Below are 26,341 nucleotides of genomic sequence, written 5' to 3' on the forward strand. Positions count from 1 at the left end.
AAGTCAAGGCAGAAAGTTCAAGAAAGTAAGAGTGGTCCTGTGGCAGATACACTAGGTTGGCTTACCCAGCATCTTTTCCAACCACTTTTCTCCTTGTCCTCCTTTATTTTACAGCTTTATTTTAGACTACTGTATTCCAATACGGTAGTCTCTAGCCACATATGGCTATTAGTTAAGTTAAATTGTATTAGAAATTCATTTCTTCGGTCATACTAGCTACATGTCAAGTGTTTGGTTACTACATGTGGCTGGTGGCTATCATATTATTAGAGCAAATATAGAACCTTTCCATCATCAACAGAACCTTTTGACAGAGCTGCTATAGAGGCTAGAAAGTGCAAATAATCAGTCTTCTAAGTTCTCTTAGAACTAAGGGTAGCCTTATGCACAGTTCTAACAAACTGAAGAAAGTCCTTGGTGGGGGTGTCTCTTATCACATAATTTTTTTAAAGTCCTCTGGTGAGAGGTCTTTTTTTTTTTTTAATTTATTTTTTATTGTATTGGGTCTTCCTTTCTGCGTGCAGGGTTTCTCTAGGTGTGGCAAGCTGGGACCACTGTTCATTGTGGTGCACAGGCTTCACACTGTAGTTGCAGAGCATGGGCTCTAGGCATGCAGGCTTCAGTAGTTGTAGCTCACGGGCTTAGTTGCTCCACGGCATGTGGGATCTTCCTGGACCAGGGGTCGAACCCGTGTCCCCTGCATTGGCAGGAGGATTCTTAACCACTGTGCCACCAAGGAAGTCCCTAGTGAGAAGTCTTGACCTTCCTCCTTGGTCTTGCTTGGAATATAGATGCAATGCCAGGTGGTACTGAGAAAAATAAACTTATTTGCTTAAGCTGCTGTTTTTCAGGTTTCTGTTACTGTTCAAAGAATTATTCATTGATACAGAATTTGGAACATGTTGTGCTCCCCAAGGGACATCTGTAGACATTTGTGGCTGTCACAACTGGAGGTAGAGTGCTCCTGGCATCTTATAGGTAGAGGCTAGGGATGCTGTTAAACATCCTACATGAATCAACAAAGAATTGTCTGATTCAAAACGGTTGGGACTGAGAAACTCTGTTGTAGTAGGAAGCTGCTGATGAGCCTGGTTATGCAGTGAAAAAGCACTGGTTCAGTTCCGTGTTGTCCACTGCAATGCAGACCATATGCCCACTTAAGCTGTAATGTTAGAGGAAATGGCAGGAAAGTCTAAGAATTTTGGTGTGTGCTCTTTACTGCTTACTGCTTTCAGCAGAGCCTACAAAAGAATAATGAAAGTAGAGAATGAAGAGAATACAGCTTTCCTAAGAGGGCATTATCTGTCTGGGGTTTTGTGAGAATCCCATAAATTGGATATAAAGAATATGTATAGTAATGGATATAGGGGGATTTGAGGGAGAAGATCATAATCTTAGGTTGAACTGAATTTATTGCTCTAGGTACACTTAGAGATTTTGGACTAAAATGGACTGGAGTGGTAAACTGACTAGCTGACTAAAGACTTTTAACAGAAGATGACTGGATTCTCATATCTGCTTCTGCATTCAATCTGTTGGGATATAACAGATATGTATATGTTATAACAGTCTGAACTAAATGAAGCTGACATTCCAGAAACTGCTTGAAGAACGGTAGACTTGAGGAAGGAATTAAAAGACATAGATGGATAAAAAAGAATGAAATTTTGCCATTTGCCAGAAAACCTAAATAGACATTTCCCCAAAGGAGACATACACATGGCCAGTAGGCACATGAAAAGCTGCTCACCATTGCTAATTATTAGAGAAATGCAAATCAGAATTACAGAGAGGTATCACCTCACACCAGTCACACCATTTAATGGTCATCATTTAAAAGTCTACAAATAAACAATAACAAATAAAAAATAAAAATAATTAAAAAATTAAAAAACTAAAAAAAAGTCTACAAATAATAAATGCTGGAGACAATGTGGAGAAAAGGGAACCTTCTTACACTATTTTTCTTTCCAGCCACAGCTCACAGCCTGGAGGATCTTAGTTCCCCAATCAAGGACTGACCCTTGCCCCCTGCAGTGCAAGAGCAGAGTCTTAACCACTGGATGGCCAGGGAAGTCCCAACCCCCTCTTACACTGTTGATGGGAATGTAAATTGATGTTGCCACTGTGGAACAGTATGGAGGTTCCTCAAAAAACTAAAAATAGAGTCGTCATATGATCCAGCAATTCCACTCCTGGGCATATACCCAGACAAAACTATAATTTGAAATGATACATGCACCCCAATGTTCACAGCAGCACTATTTACAATAGACAAGACATGGAAACAATCTAATGAATGTATAAAGAAGACACACACACACAATGGAATACTACTCAGCTATTAAAAAGAATGAAATAGGGACTTCGCTGGTAGGCCGACGGTAAAGATTCTGCACTTCCAATGCAGGGGGCGCAGGTTGGATTCCTGGTTGGGGAACTAAGATCCTGCATGCCACGCAGTGCAGTGTAACCAAAAAATTAATAAGTAAATAAAAAGAATGAAATGCTGTAATGCTATTTGCAGTGTGTTTTGCCGAAAGCCTTACTGCAGGTTTCAAGGTTCATAGGATTCGCTGGCAAAATAGCCACTCTACACTCAATTACGCAAAAATTTAGAGAGAATTCATTAAATTAGCAAAGATCACAGAACACTAATTAAGAGAATAATTAGCTAAGAAAGAACAGTAAAGACAGAGGTTCACACATCACCAAATTGGGGAAGCACCTACATCCAGATCCAAGTAGCAGCAATCTGGAGTCCCAATTGGGAAGGGTCCCAGGCAGTGCATCCACTCCACAGGCAAGACTTCAGATTGGAGTTCTGGGGGCTCCTGCTTATAATTCCAGGCCACAAACTGATATCATCAGTTTGTGTGTAAAAATGCAGCTTTGGATTTACTTTAACAATGTTGTTGGTTTCATCACATGAGTCACAAGGTTCTCCAGATCCCGGGAGACTGGCCAGGTCCCCAGGGCTCAAGAAATTCCAAGACCCATTCCCTTTCTTATCGCAAGTGCCGTTTGACTTGCTAGCAGCAATGGTTAGGTGTGTAAGCAGGCGTGCAGTCCAGGCAAGGTCACAGGTCGGTCAGAGGCCTGTTTTTGTCTCTGAGGCCTGAACAAGACTATATTACTAACTTCCCCAACAAGCGACATGGATGGACCAAAAGATTATCATATTAAGTGAGGTAAATCAGAAAGAGAAAGACAAATACCATATGATATCACTTACATGTGGAATCTAAAATACAACACAAATGAACATACCTATAAAACAGAAATAGACATAGAGAAAAGACATGTTGTTGCCAAGGAGGAGAGGGGTGGGGGAGGGAAGGATTGGGAGTTTGGGATTAGCAGATGCAAACTATTACATATAGAATGGATATACAACAAGGTCCTACTGTAGAGCACAGGGAACTATATTCAATATCCTGTGATAAACCATAATGGAAAAGAATATGAAAAGGAATACATATCTGCATAACTGAGTCACCTTGCTGTAAAGCAGAAATTAAACACAGCATTGTAAATCAAACATACTTCTGTAAAATTTTTTAAAAATTTTGCCATTTGCAGCAACATGGATGGATTTGGAGGACATTATGCTAAGTGAAATAAGTCACAGAAAGACAATTACTGTAGGATATCACTTACACGTGAAATCTAAAAAATACAACAAACCAGTGAATAAAACAAAAAGGAGGGGGCGGGGGGTGAAGGGGAAGCTGAGACGAAGCGAGAGAGTAGCACAGACATATATATACTACCAACTGTAAAATAGTCAGTGGGAAGTTGTTGTATAACAAAGGGAGTCCAACTCGAGGATGGAAGATGCCTTAGAGGACTGGGGCAGGGAGGGTGGCGGGGACTCGAGGAGGGGGAGTCAAGGAAGGGAGGGAATACGGGGATATGTGTATAAAAACAGATGATTGAACCTGATGTACCCCCCCAAAAAAATAAAAAAAATAAAAAAAAATAAAAAGGAAGCAGACTCATAGATATAGAGGACAAATTAGTGATTAGCAGTGCGGAGGGCAATATAGGGGTAGGGGATTTTAAAAAGTTATTATGGTATTACATGAAATCAAGTGTGTGAAAGTTTTGAAAACTGTAAAGTACTATAGAATTTTTTAAAATTTATTATTATTATTATTACTTGGCTGCGTTGGGTCTTCGCTGCTGCATGTGGGCTTTCTCTAGTTGTGGTGAGTGGGGCTACACTTTGTTGTGGTGCACAGGCTTCTCATTGTGATGGCTTCTCCTGTTTCAGAGCACAGACTCTAGGCTCTTGGGCTTCAGTAGTTGCAGCACATGGGCTCAGTGGTTGTGGCTTGCAAGCTCTAGACCACAGGCTCAGTAGTTGTGGCACACGGACATAGTTGCTCCACGGCACATGGGATCTTCCCAGACCAGGGATCGAACCCGTGTGCTCTGCATTGGCAGGCAGATTCTTAACCACTGTGCTACCAGGAAAGTCCAGCACTATAAAATTTAAAGAACTTTTCATTCAATAAAAAAAAGGGGGAAATCAGACACTTGCAAACTTTATGACACATAGATCACTGGAATAAAATAGTTGTATAAAAAAAAGGTTTAATAGATATCAAAAAAAAAACAAAAAAGGACTTCCCTGGTGGCACAGTGGTTAAGAATCCGCCTGCCAATACAGGGGACAGGGGTTCAATCCCTGGTCCGGGAAGATACCACATGCCATGGAGCAACTAAACCCATGTGCCACAACTACTGAGCCCGTGTGCTGCAAGTACTGAAGCCTGTGTACCTAGAGCCTGTGCTCTTCAACAAGAGAAGCCACTGCACTAAGAAGCCCGTGCACTGCAACGAAGAGTAACCCCTGCTCACCATGAGAGAAAGCCTGCTTAATAAATAAATAATAAAATAAATAAAATATTTTAAAAAGAGGGGAAAAAAAGACATAGGTGGAGCCAGCTAGAAGTTCATTTTTCAGATATTTTTACCAGGAATTTTTACTGGTTAGTATTTGCTATGAGTTTTGAAATTGGAGAACATCACAGCAGAGTGCAATTGTTGGAATAAAGGCATGAGATTAGGATTAATGAAATGAAACAAAATTCTGCCAAGAGGGCTAGAAAAATCCTAAAAGATACGTTAAAACTTTGGGGAGGGAGGTGCTTCTTCTAGAGAAGAGGTGTAGCACTTACCATAGTCCAAGAAGCAAAGAGCAGACACAAGCTAAATTCCAATACACAACTGACCTTTTCACACTGAGAAGTTTCCACTAGAGCTTTACGCTCCAAACTTTATTGTGCATCCCTTATCAGTAAACTTGATGCCAACGACGGAAAAACAAGCCCTATCTAACCCGAAATGGTACTTAGCAAGACATCAGACTTTTCTTCATTTTTTTCCCCTTCCTGTGCACCATCAGTTTCTGAGCAATAGAAAGAAGCCAGAAATAACAGGGACTTAGGATGACAGGAGAACAGGCTCAACACATTTCAGGTGAGCAACCTTGGGGACAGCCTTATTCTACTAGGAAAGAGAGAAAGAGAAAACAGCACTACTGCCCACCTCCTGGGAGAACCAGACTGGCCCTCCAGAATGCCTCCTCTGAGGAAGTGGGAAACATCCACTCAGCAAGTTCTGCATGCTTATTCTATAGAAACATTAGCATACAGAACATTGGTGTTATTGGAGCACAGGGTAATCTGCTAGACACTCTTAGAAAAGATGAGGCTTAGCCATGGTACCTCCAAGTACAGATGGAAACATCCTGGAGGCCTCATACGTGCTGGAAATTTACAATTTCCCTGGGGTATCAGGGCTCATCTTCTTCTTGGCTCTCTCCCCATTGTTCAACTAGCAATAAGGAATGCAAGTACAATATCACCTGTCCTCTAAAGTGGCAGAAGAACAGGATCAACAGAGGACATTATGGTGGCTTAGGGGGCACACATACTTTATTCACCTAAACTAGAGATTTCGTCACTGTTTTTAAATTCCCTACAGCTTATACTACTGGACTGAAACAACAACCCTCTTCCCAAATGTGTATCTCTCAACCATTGATCATGTTGTTCCTTCTCCCCGCCAAACCTCCCTAAATCCTACTTCGAGGCTCAACTCACTGCTGTTCTCTCTGAAGCTGCTTCTGATCCTTTTCAAGATCAATCCCTTCCTTGGCTCTCTGAAATTATCTTACGTGGTTATTGGATACTGCATTTTGTTAGTCACCACTGTCTGCCTGCCCCTTGCCCTTCATGTTTCCAAGCTCTAGTCATTTCCATCTCCCTCCTTGAACCCAAAGTTTCTTGTTTAGGTGTTTTTGTTATCTTTGTATAGTGCTTAACAGGACATGTCAAAACTCACAACTTACCTCACTCAATCCTTCCAACTCTGAGGGATAAGCAGGCATGGTTTTTTCCATTTCACAAATGAAGAAACTTGAAACTCAGTGGATATATAACTTGCCCAAAGTTGCAAATCCCAGATGGTAAGTGGCAAAGCTGGGGTCTGCCATACTCACAGGCTGGAAAGAAATTCCAGTCTATGTTTGAGATGCTTCCGGAAGAATTTGGATTTCAAATCTGAGGACCATCAATACCCAATACAACAGTATCAAGTTTATTATTTCCAAGACCAAAACTGTGCTTGAGGAGACTCAAGGTCACAGATACTGGCTCAGGCATTGGAAGGAGGTCTCAGTTCAAATCCCTGCATGGGCCTGTTTCCCCACCCATAACAGGTAGGAAGGGGTTGGCTGGACCAGCGACTCTAAGGATCCTCTATACAATCCACAAGTCCTTGCTAACAACCCTAGTGGCTGTGGGAGCTGTGGGTAGGATAGGCTGAAAACGCTCCTTCCACCTGGCAGATCTGCAGTACGATGGGCCAGAGGCTGAGCTGAGGGTCGGAGTGAGGGGTTTGAGGGTCGGAGTGAGGGGTTTGAGGGTCGGAGTGAGGGGTTTGAGGGTCAGGATGGCAGGCCCTGGACAGGGATTTACCCAGAACAAGACCAGGGAATGTAGTGCCCCACTTTTTCAAAGACCTCTGGGGTATAATCCCCGGAAAGGAAGCACGGAGACTCAAGTGGTATTAGACGGGGAGACAGAATCCTGCGTTCCCACCAAACGCCATCGGAGATGCGCTGGGATCCCTGGAAATTCCCCGCTGCTTTCTGGGACTGTCTCATCACACGTGTCACGAGGAGGGTCAATACCGGCGCCAACAGCCTGGGGCCGCGGCTCCCACTCCTGGGAACTGGAGGAGACTGGACGACTAGCCCTGCCCCATCCAGACCAGCAGACAATTTGAACGATTCCTGAACAAAGATGCGCAGGAAGCGAATTCCTCTCCGGCCTTCGGGCCCTTGGAGTTACTTCCGGTTCTTTCCAGGAAGCTCGGAGGCTTTCTTATCTCGTTGGTCTCCGCGCCAGGGATTGGCTCCTTGCAGGATCCTTGAGACCAGAAGAGCTAGGGAATACTTGCCTCGAGTCTACCAAGAGGCCATGTTTTGTGACCACAGTCGACACACCACTAGCAGGTGGAAATCTGAGAGTAATTAAAGAATAAGGAATGAATGAGGGTTAGAGAGAGACAATCTTAAAATAGAAACAGAGGGGAGGGGGAGGGGGCGGTCTATAAAGCTGAATTCAAAGCCTTCCATGCCATTTTCAGCAGTAAAATGTTACCCAGGAAGCAGGATATTTGCCGAGGCTCAGAATCCTCACCTGTAAACTAATGATTCTGTTTTACAGAGGCACTGGGGTGGCAAGACAGATAAGCAGATACAATGGATGTCCCAATTGTCTCTTTCCCTCCAAGCCCCTCAGTATAGCTGGCAGTCAAAGCCCAGACTGATCAGATTTCTTCCCTGCGTAAAAAACCTTCCACAGCAGCCTGGGTCAAGGACACATTTCTTAGACGTTAGGCCAGGCTCCCTACTGGACACCACGGAAAAAGAGGTGGACTGACCTTGTCTTCCAGCCAAGACAAATATTAAAACCAGCCAGGCTTGGAGTTTGTGCCTTAGGACTCAACTGTGAACCAGAGAGACATGGTGCCCACCTAGGTCTTACTGTGCAGTGGGGGAGGCTGACAAGTAAACAGACAGTGTTAACCTAGTGTGACAAATAAGGTCCGTGACAAGCACATAGCAGGCCACCACAAGAGCACAAAAGAAGGGGCACCTCATCCAGATGGGGAGATGGGGTACAGGGAATCTTCCTGGAGAAGGGGGTTTCTCAGCTAAGTCTTGAGGGACAAGTAGAAGTTTTCAAGGTGATGGGACAGTCTCTTTGTGCTCTTGGCTAGAGCTTGGGCCTCATACATTCCCATTCAAGCATAGTAGCTGGGATCTCCTGCCCATATTACAACTATTCCCCCACAGAGAGCAGTTCTAGGACCCCCACCTTATTTTTAGGGTGTGTAAGAGTGTCCTGGCTTTTGAAAAGGGACTGTCCATACAGGTGATGTCAGAAGGCATGAGCAGTTTGGGGACAAAGAATCTCCAGATCTGACTGTGCTCCTCTCTTTGTGGTCTCCTTAAATCCAAAAGGTCCCTAGGAACACCCTTCTCATAGCTGCCCTCACACCAGGCAGGACTTAACAAAGGGAAGGGAACAGTGGGGATGATGCAGTGCAGCATAGTAAGTGGTATAGGTATTTTCTATCGTTTTTTGTTGTCATTATTATTGTTATTACATACAAATGGGGCAAAGACTCCACAATAATCTGGATACAGGGTATGAAGAAGTGGGAGTAAACATGATGCTAGAAAACACCTATAATATCTACAATGTGCCAGGCACATTCTAAGTGCCATATATATGTATATATATTATCTCATCCAATCCTCATATCAACTCTATGATTTAGGTATTATTATTATCTTTATTTTACAGATGAGGAAGCAGTAGCACAGAGAGGCTTTGTAGCCTGCCTGTGGTGACCCAGCCCATGGTATGACATCCAGGGTTCTAGTTTAGGCTCTTGGATGAATGATAGTGCCCTTCATAGTGATATGAATGTGAGTGGAACTTCAGAGTTGGGGGTAGGTGGTGAGTTCTGCTTCAGGCATATAGAATTGGGTTACTTGTTCTATTAGCTCTCATACCAAAGGTAGTGTGATAGTTTCTTAGAAAGGTCAAGATAGTGTTCTCTCAGGTCTTCTGGAATTGTCTTTGGCCCAAATATAGATTTCCCAAGGTGCTATATGAGAAGCACCATGTAGCATGTTTCCCCCACTGGGACCCAATCCAGTCATGGTAGGTTAGATCCACAGTGCTGGCCACAGAGGAACTTATGAAGTCTGGAGACACTTCCCAGATGAAGGTGGCCTTCACAGACAATGAAAACCAACTACCTGAACATGAAACAGCTCTGAGGAGTGAAGAAACTCAATCTTGTTTTCCAGATCCTTCTGTCTCCTACATACTAAACAGCCACAACTGCAGGACAACACATGATCAGGGAAACCTGAAAAAGAGCTGACAGCATTTGGCCTGGCCTTAAGAGATTTCCTGCTCAACATCCCTGAATCTCTGAGGCCTTCATGGGCCAACGGGCCACACCCAGTGGCAATGTCAGGCGAAAGCTAGGACCAGCTAGCCAAGACCTCCCTGCGAGGTTTCCAAATGTAGAGGGTGACCTTGATATCAGAGCACCACTCATTAGGCTCAGTGGGCAAAGGCTGCTCCAAGAGACCTCTTTAAAGACTGTAAAAACCCCGCAGCAGGTCTTATGCCTTTGTTTCTGTCCTGGCTTGTGCAGAGATGTGAGGGACACATGTCAGGTCCAGAGGTAGACCCAGAACACCTTTGGGATATTGCTGATGGCCTGGACAGTCCAGGTTACTGTTACTTCAGACCCTGTAAAGAAACTACTTGCTGGGCTACAACATGATACAATACATAAAATATAGTTAATTCCATTGGAAAGTGACAGATCTTATCCTTTGCCCTTTGTTTCTCTTTGGAACTCCAATTTCTCTTGAATACATTTTTTTTCATTTGTCCTTTTACTGCCTCAAGTTGCAGAGGCTTTTCCTTAGCCCCGTATGTCATTCGGTTTCAGAGGTTGTGCCTCCAGCGCCTCCTCCATCATGTTAACAGCAGGGACCTGTTCGCATGCTTCTTTATGAGAACCATATTTCCAGGTGAAGTCCACCTGGGTAACACCTGCCTCCCAGATATTAGACTAGACAATTGCATCTAGATTATGTTGTCCCCATAACTTCCCACTTTTTATCGGCTCCTTGGCCCTCCCTAGGGAGCCTCTCCTTGGACAGGGGAGTGCTGGTTCCATTTTAGGAAAGATTAACCACATCTGCCGGCCGAAATATCACAATCTCTGGGTTCATTTCTTCATTAGTAAGATAGAGATACCTGTTGCTCATTTTGTTAAGACTCACATTGTGTGAAAATGCCCCGGGCATCATATACGGTGTAGTAATAACTGACTGCATGCTCAGGATACGTCAGGCCTATTCCTGTGTAATGTCCGTATGTTACTCCTTTCAGCTCTCACAGCGCTGTGAGGCGCATGCTGTGCTCTGCATTTTTTCAGATGAAAAATCAGGCTCAGACGTTAGGTTATCTTTCCCAAGGGCACCAGGAGGGGAAGGGGCGAAGCTGGAGTGTGTCAGGGTCGCCCAGACCTAGAAGAGTCTGAAAGCGGCACGTGTGCACCCTGGGGCCTTAGTTGAGACCCCGCCCCCGTTGCCGCCGCCGTGCCCAAGCCAGGCCGGGAGTGGGTGGTCCCCCCACCCAAGGTGCCAGCAGCTGTGTGGCTGCAGGGGCGCGCGCGCCCACCTTCTCAACCGAGACTTCCGGGATCCTGGAGAGGCCGGAAGTGGGGCCTCTCTCGCTTCCGGCTCGGCCATTGTTTTCGTTTCTGCCGGCCGCTGCGGTGTCTGGTATTCGGGGGTCGCAGCCGTGGTGTCCCGGTGAGCGGGCCGGAGGTGGGGAGGAACGTGGGGCCGGGGCCGGGGCCGCTACGGCGGAGCTGCGGCCGCCCACAGCCCAGGTCGACGACGCCGGCCCGACCCACGCTTCGCCCCCCCGGCCGGCGGCGCGGTCCCCGTGACGTTCAGAAGCCGCCAGATGTAGAGACGCCTCTTTGTCCCAGTGCCCTGACCAGCCGTGCCTGGCACAGAGCCCAGCACCTGCGGGTACAGCGATGAGCGGGGCAGACGTGGCCAGGTGAGTGGCGCCGCAGAAGCCTGGTTGAACGCGAAATGTAGATAGACGTTTTCCCAGCCTGGCGCTGGGAGACAGTACGAAGCGTCATAAGTGGGTCAGACCCAGTAGGAATTTCAAACGTGAAGTATACCTTGGAGACCCCAAAATCCAAATAAGATAAGGGGCTGAACATTCGGAGCAGTAAGAGAAGTAAGAATATGGCCTGAAATTTCTATGTGCGTGGGATCCCAGAGCAGTCACAGATTTTTAAGTCTGTCTTTGTTTTTTTTAAAGAAATTGAGGACTGGAGAGAGTAGCTTACCCAAGGTACCAAGATGCATGGTGAATTGGAAGCATAGCACAGATGCCCTGGTTACCACCAAGGTGCTGATTTTCAGGGTTTTATAGTATGTAAAACTGGATAAAAGCCCTCACCACCCCCAACTTCAGTATCATTCGTTCGTTTCCCAGATATGTGCCTCTGTATCCCAAGTACACACACCGTACAAAGATGACTGGGAACCAGCTCTTCCCTTTGAGTCCTCCCAGAAAGTGGGGGAGGTAGCTGGGTAAGTCCTAAACACAGTGTGAGAAGTGCTCTAGCAGAGGTTTGAATGAAAAAGGTACTGTGGGTTCACTGAGGCAGTAACCATACTTAAGCTGGGAGAGATCAGCAGCGCTTTCTAGGAGAGGTGGGTTGAGTAGAAAAAGGTCTGCATTTTTTACTCCATTGGGTTCCTTTTCTTTTGTGGCCATCCAGCAGTCTGAAGGGTGTGAGTGATGAGTTATGCATAAATTAGCTACAGTACAATGTTTGGGACTTCCAGTGGTTAGAACACCGCACTTCCACTGCAGGGGGTGCAGGTTTGATCCCTGGTTGAGGAACTAAGATCCCGTGTGCTGTGAGACAAGGCCAAAAAATAAAATTAAATATATAAATAAAGTAAAATACAATGTTATACTGAGAAGTACAGAGAGGGAGGCTACCAGCTCCCCTTCCTGCATGGGGCAATCAGGAATGCCTTCAAGAGAAAATGGCATGTGTTCTGGGTCTTGACAGATGAGTAGGAGTTTGTCAAAAGTTTTGGAAGAAGAAAAATCCAGAAGAGACAGAGTATGTGTGGCTTCTAGCTGTGTCTTTAGAGCTTTAGTCCCTAACTTTATTTGCATCTCTCTCTAAGAGAAAAGCAGAAGAGTTTTGAGCATGCATTGCCAAATAGGTTTATTTGTAAATTAAATGTATGTACTGTTCTACAAATTTCAATGCACATTATAAAACATCCACTAAATAGTTAAATAACAATTTAGTATTTTTTTATCCACCTTTTGGATTATTTTGCATATCCCACATTTGGAGGTCGTTGCAGTCTTTCTAGCCTGGGTACCTGGGGAAAGTGGTAGGAGGTATGGCAAGAACAGAGGCCTCAGGCCAGGTTATGAATGCTAGGCATAGACATTTAGGTTTTATCCTGTGGGTAGGTGATGGGAGCCACTGAAACTTAAAAAAGGAAGTCACTTGGAGAGATGTCTAGAGAGAATGCCCTGGTTGTGCTCTTTTTTTTTTCTAGAGCTTTGCTTTTTAACTGTGGAGGGTCTGTCATCAGCCTGGGGCTGAACATTCTGGGCACTCTGATTTCTCTCTTGATGTTTCTGTAGGTGACACTCCCGTCACCCCACGTCGTCAGCTCTGACAACAGCTTCTGAGACCTGAATTACAGACCACCTTTTTTTTTTTTCCCAGACCATCATTTTAATTGGACAAACTGCAACTGAAACAAGCTTCTCTTTGGTGTCACAATGGCCACCCAAGGCAGGGCAACTTCAGGACTCATACCCAAGGGTGCTGTTCTCCAGAGGCAGGAGGGGCGCCTGACCGTGAAACAGGAGCCAGGGAGCCAGACTTGGGGGCAGGGCTGCAGTCTCCAAAAGAATCACCCTCCTGTCTGTGAAATTTTCCGGCTGCACTTCAGGCAGTTATGTTACCATGAGATGTCTGGGCCCCAGGAGGCGCTGAGCCGGCTCCGGGAGCTCTGCCGCTGGTGGCTGATGCCTGAGGTGCACACCAAGGAGCAGATCCTGGAGCTGCTGGTGCTGGAGCAGTTCCTGAGCATCCTGCCCGGGGAGGTCCGGACCTGGGTGCAGCTGCATCACCCTGAGAGCGGTGAGGAGGCTGTGGCTGTGGTGGAGGATTTCCAGAGACATGTCAGTGGACCAGGAGAGGTGAGCAGCTGAGTCTCGAATGGCACCTGGAACCATTCTCTACTGCTTGGGGTAGCCTGGGAATAGGCATTCTCCATTCCCTAGGCTCTAAGCTGGTTTGCTTTTAGGATTCCTGAACCTATGCCACATATAAAGGGGAAAGGGTTTTGTGCTCCCAGCCTGAAACAAAAATGCAAATCCCAGCCAAGCTCAGTGAATTACTTTGTGAAGTACTGTGTCGTGAACCTAGTTTCCTCCTGGAGATCCACACAGTTCTGCTGACACACAGAGGACCTGCACACTGGTTAGAATGGGGAAGCATGTCAGGGAGAGGAAGCCCTTTGGGCGTACTGATAACATGGGCCCTCATTTGAGACGTTCTCATTACTTCCTCGGACTTCTCAGAGTCAATGCGCTCTTTTCCTGCCTTTTAGGTTCCTTATGAGATGTAACAGTCCTGGATCTCATCATCGTTTTGTTCCTTTTCTAGCTTTCCAAACCCAGTTGGGATCTTTCTGCTTCTTTAATTCTAATTTTGATTTTCCCTACTTCCTGGGTGCTCTCAAATTTTAAGCCAGGGTGACTCAAATTGGAGGAAAAGTTGGAGACTCAGCAGTGTGGCAATAGGGGGAAATCTGGCTTTTAGGATCACAGAATCAACTAGCTCATGACCGTGTGTATCAGTCAGGGTTCAGTCAGAGCAGCAAAACCAGTAGAAAATTATGTGTGTATATATATAGCTAGAAGGTGATTTAAATGATTGTGGGAGCTGGCAGGTCAGGTCAGAAGTTTGTAAGGCAGGCCACCAGAAAGTGCAGGCTAGAATTGTTGGGCACAGGCTGAAGCTACTGTTCACAGAGAGAATTCCTTCTTCATGGAACCTTCGGCTCTGATTTTAAGGCCTTGCAACTGATCGAATCAGGCCCATCCAGATTATCTAAGATAACCTTCTTTACTTAAAGTAAACTGATTATGGATTTTAATCACTTGTACACAATACCATCACAGCAACACCTAGATGAGAGCTAAGTTGACATCAAAAGACTGTCACACCATGGATGAGTCAGTTCTTCCTGATGAGTCTCCAGTGGTTCCCTTGTAATTGAGCAGGGTGGATTAGGGTCCCCTCTACTTTTCCTCCTCTGTTCTTTACCAGGGAAAACCAGTATGTGAAATCGCCTGAGTACCCAGCACATCATTTTATTCAGTGCTTTTTCAAAAATGATTACATATCTAGGCCTCGGGAATTGATTCCAATTGATTGAAGTCCTAGGGCTAGACTTTTTTCTAGGAGTACTAGCCAATACCCTTTGACAACTGTTATTTCTTTGTGTAAACAAGTAAACACAGGAATAAATCAACTATCATCAGGGTCTAGAGAGCAGCTAGGCCCAACCATAGGCAAGCACAAGTGGTTGAGGAAATGTTTAGAGTGCCATTTAGTGAGGAGAGTAGAAGGAAAATACCCCTATCTCCTGCCTTCTTTTGTTTAAGCAGAAGAAAATGTCCCTTCCATTAAAACTGTCTTTTTTCCAGGGAGCCTCAGAAAAAAGGTGACAGTTGCAAACCCAAGAGAGTGACTAACAGTTGACAGTCAAGGCAGCTGAACACTCATGACTCTAGTCTAGAAGTGGGATCTTTGGACTCCATTTCTTACTCTGCCAGTGTCATCAGCTTAAGTTTTCTGACATGAAAACATGTGAACAGGACTATCTCTCCTATCCTAGATTGAGAAAATGTTATGACTAAATGAAAAAAGAGGCTTTTCAATGGTAGTTTGCCAGGAGATTAAGGAGTGTCCTTCTGATCAGCAGGAGTGAGCATGTGCACGTGTGCATGTTGGGGCCGGAGAAGGTTGTAGAGACATCCCTGCTGGGCAGAATCGTGCACGTTACAAAATGCTTTTATACCTTTTTTTATTTCAGCTCCTAGCAGGCTTACAAGGTATGCAAATAGTAATCATTATTTCCATTTGACAAGCAGTGCACACACACAGAGGTTAATTGGCTCATCTAAGATGACAGAGCTAGTAAGCGGTTCTTTTGTCCATGTGTGTGGGAACTGGGATTTTCCTGCTCCCTAGATTCTAAACCACCACCTTTGCCCTAGTGTCTTGCTGTGGAATGCCATCTTGGAATGAAAATTGGAATGGGGTTTGCATGCTTGCGAGGAAAGGACACTCTGAGTCCTAGGTAATGAACAGGAACTCTATCAGGATTTAGTTGTTGGTGAATTACAAGGTTGTGTTACCACAGTGCAGTTAAGTTCTGTTTTCTGCCAGTACCCACAGCTGCTGTATTTAAGAGCTCTAAGTCCCATTTATAAGAACTATCCAGTGGGAAGCTGGGGAACCATAGAGCCCAGGGAGCCTCCTGGACCTACCACTCCACTGGAGAGATATACACTAAAGGAGCGAGCCCCCTCACTTCTCAGCAGATGTAACCCAATAGGGCTAATCCAGTGTGCTTTATTGAAGGAGAAGTTATTCTCACCTTATGCTATACTGTGTACATGGTGCCAGAGTGAGTGAGCTTATAAATGTGATTTATTTAAGATAACCAACAAAGACCTACTCTATAATACAGGGAACTCTACTCAATATTCTGTAATAACCTAAATGGGAAAAGAATCTGAAAAAGAATAGATATATGTATAGGTATAACTGAATCACTTTGCTGTACACCTGAAGTTAACACAACATTGTAAATCAACTATATTTCAGTTTAAAAAAATGTGATTTATTTAGATAGTGTTTTAGGTTTTCTGCTCCACATGCTGATAAAAGTAGTAACCATGAGATTGTGAGGAACTGACTTGATGACAACAAGCAAGGGTTAGAAATAAAAGGTCTGTGCTCTGAGATATTCTCAAGGTCTCTAAGGATTGGTGCTATCTGATGCTATTTGATCTTTTAATATAAATGTTTGGGGAGAGGTAGTACGTATTAAAAACCAAGTTTGCAGATAATTCTTAGCAAAGCATCAAGAGGGAGTCAGTCAACAAATATTAATTGAACACTACCATTGGGCTAAGCATTGTTCTAGGAGCTAGTGATCAAGACAGAGGTCTCACCCTCAAAAAGCTTATGTTTCATTGGCAGAGAAACAGACAATAAAGGTATAAATAAGATAATTTAAAGATTAATACATGCTATAGAAAATATCAGGTAATTTGAGAGGGAGTGACCATACTTGCTTTGTTGGTGTGATCAGGGATGGCTTCTCTGAAGAGGAGACACTTTTGCTGAGAGAAGTTGGAAAAGCTGAGGCTTCTCAGCTGCTGTTCTGGCATATTGTCCAGCTGCCAGCCTCAGTAGCATTATTTGTACACACACAGGTACACACACCTGTCACTTTTTACTTCCTTGGTACTTCTGATTGATCTGTTCTGTAGTCTAAGGCCCTAGGGAGTGTACTGAATTATTCTCCTGACTCCTTTTTCTAGATGGTTCTTCATAAGCAAATGTATGTCTGAAGCACTGACGCAGAGTGGAAATGGTTATATAATCTGGTCTTGAAGCTCCTACCAAGAGGGTCAACAAAGGGATGGCAAGTAGGATTGCAGGCTATATATCCTGCTTTGACAGTTTTCCCCCAATTTTACTGTGCTGGTGGGACCAGAAGGACCCTCTGGCTCTTCTTTCCCTAGCTTCTTCTCTTGGGGGTGCTTCTTAGAGGTTTTGGTTTCTGTACCTTCAAGGATGCTCTTTTGGACCCAGTTTCATTTCCTTGTCTCTAGGTTTCAGCTCCAGCACTGGAACAGGAAATCCATTTAGAGGAGAAGGCAACCTTGGGTGCAACAGAGGAATCTCCTCCTACGTCACCCCTCAGTGAGGGTTCAGCCCCTGGAGCCCACCTGGACCCTCCTCGGGACTGTGGGGCACACCACCACCTCCCCAATGGGCACTCTGGTACTTACCTCCCCAGCTCTGGCCTTAAGTCACTCCTCCTTTCTCTCCTCTGGTGTCTTCCATTCCTTCATCTCCCACCCCATTGGAGTCCCTCATTGCCCTGCCCTGTGTCTTCCTTCCCTAGTGACTTTATTCCTTTTGCTTATTCTCCAGTCATACATGTATTTAGCACATTTTTGTCAAGCACATTTCATGGCAAAGGCACTTTTGAGGACCAGAGAGATGTAGTACATTATCACTGCTTCTAAAGAGCTTGTTACCTAGTGGGCAGAGAGTTAGTCCTAAGTGCAAGAAGATACATATGAGTGACATCTGTCCCCTGCCATTTGATGCCGTCACATGAGCCATGTGGACATTTTAAACAGTAAGCAGGATCATTGAGAGTTGGAGTGGCTGGAGGATGCTTCATGGAGGAGGTAGCAGTGAGATTGGACAGTGAAAAATGGGGGAGGAATTTGAAGGAAAAAGAGAGGTGGTAGGCACCAAAGCAGAGGATAAAACAAAGACTGGCTAAGTGGGAGTTCCTTGAACCCCATTAAGATGGGGTCAGGAGGACTTATTTGGGAGCCTGGGGTCTGCTTCTGCAGGGCCTTTAGGTGGAGGCCAGGAAGATTTGGGGGCAGGGGATTCCAGTATTTCAGAAGGATTACTGTGGTATGTGAGTACTGTGGATTGAGTGGGGAGACCAGTGGCCAGGAGCCTCAGTAGGAGGCTAGTGTAGGAGAATAGATGTGAGGCAGTAATTGCCTGAGTGGGTTTGAGTAGAATGGAAAGCGGTAGATGTGACACACATTTGAAGGAAGAATCCATGGGACAGCGGAGAGGAGGGGAATTAGTGGGTTTTGGCGGATGTTTAGAATCATTGAGAAAACTTGGGAAGTCAAGAAAGGACGATGGAAACATTTAGACACTGAATTTAAGGTGTTGTGGGACACCTAAATGAAATGTCCAATAGGCAACTGGAGGTTTGTGATAGGAGTCTCAGAGAGAACTGAGAACTTAAGAGCAGCATTAGAGAATGGGAGTCCTGAGACCTGACAGAAGGAAAGGGGAAGCTCTGAGGCCTGAGCTTCTGCAGCATCTGTGACGAGAGAGCAGGTGAAGGAAGAGAAGGCAGCAATTGAGGGGCAGAGAGGTGAGGGGGAGGGCAGGCAGGCTGCTGCTGGGGAAGCCATGGGAAAGAGAAGGTGGTCAGAAGTGTAGCTTCCTTCCGGGAGTGGCAGGGAGAGGGCTGGAAGGAGCTGCCAGTTCAGTTTGACCAGGGACCTTCTGCGCCTCCAGGCAAAGCTCACGGCTCAAAAAGGATAACGCCTTTATGGAGTAGGGGTGAGGGTCAGCATATGTGGAGGTGCCTGGGTTCTCTTGAATTCACTTACTGGGATACAGACCTCATTGGAGCCATGAGTAGTGCTGGTCCCACTCAGAGCTTTCTTTGCTCCCTCAGCTCAGCGTGCTTCTCCGGTGCCTGCCCTTCCCCAAGGGGGAAACTTAGGAGACCAAGCAGTGGCAACGGTGCTTCGGATGGTCAGTCCCCAGGTGAGCTTCCTGAGTTCCAAGTCTGTGGCCCAGGAGTAGCTAGAGCTCATCTCCCGGGCTCGGGCCCATTCCAAGTCTGCTCCTGTGGCTTCACCGCCTAACTGCTTCCCTTGGAGCTGGTCCCATCCTGGACTTGTCCTTTTTTTTTCCTTTTAAGCCACACTTTTTCTTTTAAGCTTGTGGGATCTTAGTTCCCTGACCAGGGATCGAACCTGGGCCCACAACCTAGGCCCATGGTGGTGAAAGTGCTGAGTCTTAACCATTAGACCACCAGGGAATTCCCTGGACTTGTCCTTTTATTTTTAATTAAAAAAATTTTTTTTATGTATTTATTTTATTTTTGGCTGCGTCAGGTCTTAGTTGTGGCATACAGGATCTTCCTTGCAGCATGTTGGATGTTTCATTGTGGCACGTGGGCTCTCTAATTGTGGCTTGCATGCATGGTATTTGCAGTGCATGGGCTTAGTTGCCCCACAGCCTGTGGGATCTTAGTTTCCCAACCAGGGATCGAACCCACATCCCCTGCATCGGAAGGTGGACTCTTAACCACTGGACGACCAGGGAAGTCCCTGGACTTGTCCTTTTAATCTGCCCTTCCCAGCTTCTCTCCCTCTGCTCCTCCCCCTGCCCCCTACCCCCCATCCCTTTTAGCACCAGGTTCCCTGACACTGTGCTCTCAGTGCCCCTGATGACTGCTCTTCAGGCTGAGAATGTCCCTGAACAGAAGAAAATTGTCATTCCAGGAGGCTGCAGAGCTTGAGTTCCTGTCTGTGGACTATATTCAGAATAAGTGGAAAGGTCCGGCACTCAGCCAGAGAGCCCTGTACCAGAACGTCATGCCGGAAAATTGCCGCAGCCTGGCCTCATTGGGTAATGACTCTGTTCCCCAGTAACTTAGAGTCTGCCTTCTTTACATACTCTTTGCTATATTCTTTTTCTTTTTTTGACTTTTTATTATGAAAATATAAACAGACAAAGGTAGTATAATGAACCTCTCTATATCATTATAGTTATTTACTTATTAGCATTCTCTTTATTATTAAGTGAGCTGGGCTGGTTTAGAGTATGTAGTTGGAAGGAATAGAAAGAATAGAAAGTCACTCAGTTATTGTAAGTAATGAGCTAGTAAGTTGCTAACAGTAAGACTAAACGAATGGAAACCCTGAGCAGACCGACCAGCTAGACCAGACTTTGGAAAATAAAGCTTTGTCAGGACCTGGGAGCCTGGGAGCCTCAGTAGCAGAAGTGGAAGGATTTTTACCCTGTGTTGTGAGGTAGCTGTGCCCTGCGTATGTTTTCTCCTGCCACTGATACCCATTCTCTTTACTCTGAATCTTTGGTACCCCTCTGAGCTCCTTCTTAATTAGACTTTCTGTTTCCTCCCACGTTCTGCTTCTGTGGCTGCTGATGGCTTGCCTTCTCTCCATGCGTCATTTCAGCTTGAGCTCCTACTTGTAATTTCCTTCATTTTTTCCTACCTTCAGTTCAGAATTTATGTAGAGAGAGACTCCAAGGGTGGTTCAGCCATTAAATATCACCTTTGTTTGAGCAGAACTTTGGCCCAGGCCACACAGAGATGATGACTACTCTACAGATAAGCTACACTTGGGTCTAGTGCTTGGCCCTGGTCCAGTCACCTGTCATGCATCATGGGATGAGCTGGGTTGCTTGACACAAAACATGGTTGGCTCAGCTTTCCCTTCAGAAAGACTGGGGCAGGGCTGCTTCCTGCAAGGTGCTGTTGTTGGGGCAGGTTCTGGGGTTGACAGGTCTAGGACAGTAGCCTATTCTGGAGAGGGTGGGCTTAGAAGTCAGGGATTCAGACATCTATAAAGTGCACACACTAAATTAGCATGAAGGTTTATATCCATGATGTAGATGTCATTGAAACAAATCAACATTTTTGTATTAAGCTATAACCATGATTGCTCTGCCTTCTCTCAGCTTTTGTGTTAAAAAATCCTAGAATTTAAAAGCAAATATTCAACTGCTAACGTTCCTTATGATTCCTTTGGTATCAAGATACCAAAGACATGTTTGATTTATATTTCAAGTTATTGATGCCATTCTTAGTTTTTATAGGAGTGCAGTACTGCACCTACCAGTCCAGTGCTCCAGGGTCTAGGGGCTTCCCAATTTTAGAGGTCTACTTTCCCCCAGAATTTCTCTAACCATGGCTTCTCCAAATTTTGTAACTGATCTGTTAGACCAGAATCACTCCTTTTGGACACTTTTTCCTAATCATACCCTTGTAATGAAAATTTCCCAACTCTCATATTTGCCCACACTGTTTCTCATATTTGATTTAAGGTAATTACTGCCACTCTCTCTCCTCAACATCTTTGCTGAGAACTGGGGAACCATACAGTGTCCCATGGTTGGAAAGGACCTTAGAGTTCATCGTCTTACCAAGGAGAAGTCACACCTAAGTGGCTTCTGGAAGAGCATACCATGCTTTGCTGTCTGGTCTCTTGCCTTCCAAGTGGCCTGTTCACCTGGCTGTGCCAGCTCAGAATCCCCTGTCCTGGTAGCTCTTCTGCCCTCCTCCACTGACTAGCTTCCCCTCTTTGTTTTCCTGTCCATGAAGAAAAATTTGAGCCCTTCTCCATTTTCTCTCCTATTCTCAAAGTGTCTTCTCACTTCTTATCTGTAATATGAATTTTTTTAAGGTACATAGGCTCCTGATAGTTCTATTTCCTCAATAGGACAAGAAGTGAATAATGGTCCTTTTTCTTTTGGCAGCAGGTGAGAACAGGATGGAGAGTTCACAGTTGCCTCCAAAGCAGAAAATTTCTGAAGAATCAGAGTCATCTGATAGGACCTCAGTAGTACTCTATGGAGTGATTCCTGGAGGATCAGAAGCTGGGGATTCCTGTGAAGATGCTTTAGAGAAGCTAAAAGTTCAACCCTCAGATGAAAAAGGGAGCAGACTGAAAAGGGATTTCTTGGAAATAACACAGGAGGATAAAAATAAATCCACAAAAGATGAATGTGATGAATGTAAGGAACTTGGGGGACATCCAGATGTGTCCTCCAGTCCTGCAGAACATCAGGGAGTTCTGAAGGGACAGAAATTCTATCACTGTGATGTATGTGGCAAAGCTTTTAATCGGAGTTCTCACCTCATTGGGCATCAGAGAATCCACACTGGAGAGAAACCATATGAGTGTAATGAGTGTGGCAAGACCTTCAGGCAGACCTCTCAGCTCATAGTCCATCTCAGAATCCACACAGGGGAAAAGCCCTATGAATGTAGTGATTGTGGAAAGACCTATCGCCACAGTTCCCATCTCATTCAACACCAGAGACTCCATAATGGCGAGAAACCATATAAATGTAACGAATGTGCAAAAGCTTTCACTCAGAGTTCCCAACTCATTGACCACCAGAGAACCCATACTGGGGAGAAACCCTATGAATGCAATGAGTGTGGGGAGGCCTTCATTCGGAGTAAAAGCCTTGTCCGCCATCGGGTACTCCACACTGGTGAGAAACCTTACATGTGTAATGAATGTGGGAAAGCTTTCTCTTCTAATAGAAATCTTATTGACCATCAAAGAATCCACACTGGGGAGAAGCCTTATGAGTGTAATGAATGTGGCAAGGCCTTCAGTCGGAGCAAATGTCTTATTCGACATCAGAGTCTCCACACTGGGGAAAAACCATACAAATGTAGTGAGTGTGGGAAAGCCTTCAATCAGAACTCTCAACTTGTTGACCATGAGCGAATTCATACTGGAGAAAAACCTTTTGAATGTACTGAGTGTGGAAAGGCATTCAGTCTGAGTAAATGTCTCATTCGACATCAGAGACTTCACACAGGTGAAAAGCCCTATAAATGCAATGAGTGTGGAAAATCTTTCAATCAAAACTCACATCTTATTATACACCAGAGAATTCACACTGGTGAGAAACCTTATGAATGTAATGAATGTGGGAAGGTCTTCAGTTACAGCTCCAGTCTTATGGTACATCAGAGAACCCATACTGGGGAGAAACCATATAAATGCAAAGATTGTGAGAAAGCTTTTAGTGACAGCTCACAGCTCATTGTGCATCAGAGAGTTCACACTGGAGAGAAACCCTATGAATGTATTGAATGTGGGAAAGCCTTCAGTCAGCGTTCTACTTTCAATCATCACCAGCGAACTCACACTGGAGAGAAGCATTCAGGTCTGGCTCGGTCTGCTTCTTGAGACATGATTCTCTAAGACAGCAAGGAACTTTGGGTTAATGTTTCTACATAAGAAGTATGTTCACCCTGGTCTCCGCTTGGAACCACTAATCAAAGTGGGTCATTCCCTAAATGCTCTCTGCTGGTCTCGAAGGTGGGACAGTGGGAGTATCAGTATAGTCCTACCCCACTATTGGGGAAGTAAGGACTACACATTTCATGTGCCTTGTAGGTTTCTTTCTTTTTTTAACTGTTTAAAAATCTATCACATTTCTTAGTTACGCGTCCCAGAATCAGAATGTGTGCTTCTCAAGAATAGAGGTATTTCCTTACTCTGTTCTACTTCCTCCATTTTACCATTTACATAAAGTCATTTTCCAAGATACTGATTCATTCTTTCCTGTCTCTTGGCTATGGCCCTCCTGAACTACTTTTTAAACTTCTACTCTAACATAATCCCTCATTATTTATGCTCCCTGTCTAGAAAATCTTTTTTCTTTTCTTTTGCTAATCTGTGTCCCTCAGAGCCTGTCAGATCCAACTCACCTCTGAAAAACTTTCTTCTTCAAATACTTGTTCATTCATCTTAAACTTCTATTCATTGAACCTCAGTGCTTTGAGTTAGCTGGTGCTAAATGTACAACTGTTGTTAAATTGCCTTGTAAATTATTCTCAATTTAATGCATAAGTATATACATTCATACCAACTTATTATAGGCTCTTTGAGTTGGGTATAGTATCTATTTCTTTTAGTATATGGATAATAATTTTCATATGGTAGTTTAATAAATACCTTTTTAAAACAGCTCTCTAATTGAATCATACTTTAATTGGATACAACCTCCCCTCCCTCCATCCCCCACCAGACTAGAAGCTTCTAAAGATAGAAGTGGCATCTCTTCATAGGATATCTCATATAAAGCCCTCACTGATGTCTTCTGCATGTGCCCTTGGAGGTCTCACTATTGTTACTTCATTGTTGGTTTCTGATAAACTTTCTATTGGAAGTTTTTCTATTCCTATTTTTATTTGTTTTGGCCATTCCGCATGGCATATGGAATCTTAGTTCCCTGACCAGGGATGGAACCCACATCCCCTGCATTTGAAGCATGAAGTCTTAACCATTGGACTGCCAGGGAAGTCCCTATTCCTATTTTTAGAAGCAGCAATGTAATATAGTTGTTAAGAGCATAGATTTTTGTGCCTGGTACTCTAGGTTCAAATCCTGACTTTTCCACTTTCTTAGATCCTAAGTAAGTAATTTCATTTCCTTGTGTTTAGCTCTTCAATATATAAGGTGGAGCTACCTCAGAGCTGTGAGGGTGAAATGAGTTCATAAATGTAAGGCACTTAAAACAGTGCTTGGCACATAATATACCCTATAACAATTATTGTTTTATATTTTCAGTTGTTATTATGATAGTTTTTAAGTTCTACCATGTGTTTTTTAAAAAAATTCTAGTGTAATTTTATGGATAATGTCCTTTATTTTTGTAATTTTGGGGGGGAGCAAGTTTCTAAATAATTGCTATTTCCTTGACTTCAGGAATAAAATCCATTTGTTCATGATGATTTTTTTTTAAAGTACAGAACTAAATTGAATTTACTAATAAGATTTTGCCTGCTTTCCAAAATGTATTTGTTTTTCTTTAGTTACTCTGAAAGAGTTTGAATAATGTGATAATTATTCTTTGAACAGTAAAAATAACTGGGGCTGGCCCATTTTGGAGGATGAGGGAATTGAGAGGGACAAATTTCTTTTTTGTCCCTCCCCACCCCGAGAGGCATAAATCTTTAGCATCATTTTGATATCTTCAGTTGTTGCTCTCTGTAAATTTTTAATCTCTGTGTAAGTTATGGTGATCTAGATCTGGAAATTATCCTTTTTACTGGACTGTCAAAGAGTGGCACTAAGTCACACCTAATAGTCTATAAAGTCCTGTTTTGTATATGTAGTTAGAGCTCTTTTTCATCCATAATGTTTTACATTTTGATTTCCTTTCAGTTTTTCTTTCATGATTGCCAAGTTTGTTTTCTTTTTCTTTGAAACTCCACTTTTTCTTGAATATATTTTTTTCATATGTCCTTTTACTGCCTCAAGTTGCAGAGGCCTTTCATTAACCTCATATTTCATTTGTTTTTTTATTAATCAAGGATTTCCAGTCCTGATAGTTGCCCCAAGATAGGGAAAGTGGGTTTTCCTTGAATTGTTTTATAATCTTTTTTCATGTTGTTAAAATTGTCTGTTTAGAGCTGGAGCTGGAAGGTGAGTTATAAATTTACATTACTAATATGCTGTGCAGCAGTGAAGAAGTAAAGGAGCAGCTCAATATTTTGCTAATCTGGTTGAAAACCTTCCACCCAGAGTCCACATTTTTTTTGCTCAGTCTGCACACTGTGTGTTCAGTGGTGGCTTCTTCCATGTGTTCTATTTATTGTTAATAGCTTTGTTGTAAAAGAACTGAAAAATCTTCTGTCACAACTCAGACTTTATTTTCCCTCTGCAACTCCAAATTGAGAAAAGAACCTATTCCTGAGATGTGTAAGAAAACATTCAGTTGTATGAAACATCTGCCAGAGACTTAATGTTTACAAGAAAGCCTACTTATTTGTGTGTGGGAAAGCCTTGGCTATAGTTTGTTGTTTGACATCACAAAACCCACCCGGATTATAATCTGTTTTGGATTTTAGAGGACAAGAAATCATCCAGAGCTTCTATTATTTTGTATACATTTAAAGAAAATATTATTCCTGAATAAGTGTGGAAAAGCTTTTAGTTATAGCACATGCTTCCACTCCATTCATGAGTCCACATGCAGGTAAAGAATTACAGTAAGCAGTGTGATAGAGCTCCCAATTTATTCTTAAAAGTCAGATAAAATTTGACTACCCAGGAGATAGTTCGGGTGGTAAATATACTAGGAGCTGGACACTTACCCTCTTACTTTTTACACACAAAGAAAATATTCCACAGCTATATTCTGTGTCCCAAACCCTGGTAATTCAGTTTCTATGACCAGTAGGAAAGGTCAAGCGATTTTTGGTGCTGACAAGTTATTGAGTATTGTCCCATGTTGGAAGACGTTCTCTGAAGTCTTTGGCCTCTTGGAGTGCTACAAAGCTTACACTAGGTGTTAGTGACAAATTGTGAATAACCAGAGGGTGGCTTTTGCTCTATAGAAAATTAAAAACAAACCCCCTACCCCTAACATTAGGACCTGTTCTAGCCTGATGGGGCCATTTAAAACATTGCTCGAGGGGGATAGTGGGAAGGTGTTATGATGTCAGTTGGTTCCAAGTACTTAATGGTACAAGTGTCAATATTTGACCCAGGATAGGACAATGTAGACTTATTCC

The 26,341-nt window shown here is 44.0% G+C and overlaps 1 protein-coding gene across 1 annotated transcript in view; it reads left to right on the forward strand.

The window, feature by feature from the left end:
* Positions 1 to 10,870: 10,870 nt before the first annotated feature.
* Positions 10,871 to 26,341, forward strand: part of ZNF660 (zinc finger protein 660) — a 34,592-nt gene continuing 19,121 nt past the window's right edge. Inside the window, exons 1-6 of the mRNA XM_057706751.1 lie at positions 10,871 to 11,186; positions 12,822 to 13,385; positions 17,103 to 17,274; positions 18,719 to 18,810; positions 19,554 to 19,680; positions 21,553 to 22,975. Coding sequence (XP_057562734.1) covers positions 12,963 to 13,385; positions 17,103 to 17,274; positions 18,719 to 18,810; positions 19,554 to 19,680; positions 21,553 to 22,975 — 2,237 coding nt within the window. The 5' untranslated portion in view covers positions 10,871 to 11,186; positions 12,822 to 12,962. The remainder of the gene's footprint in view (positions 11,187 to 12,821; positions 13,386 to 17,102; positions 17,275 to 18,718; positions 18,811 to 19,553; positions 19,681 to 21,552; positions 22,976 to 26,341) is intronic.

Source organism: Hippopotamus amphibius, chromosome 13 (genome assembly GCF_030028045.1).
Source record: "Hippopotamus amphibius kiboko isolate mHipAmp2 chromosome 13, mHipAmp2.hap2, whole genome shotgun sequence".
Taxonomy (NCBI): Eukaryota; Metazoa; Chordata; class Mammalia; order Artiodactyla; family Hippopotamidae; genus Hippopotamus; species Hippopotamus amphibius.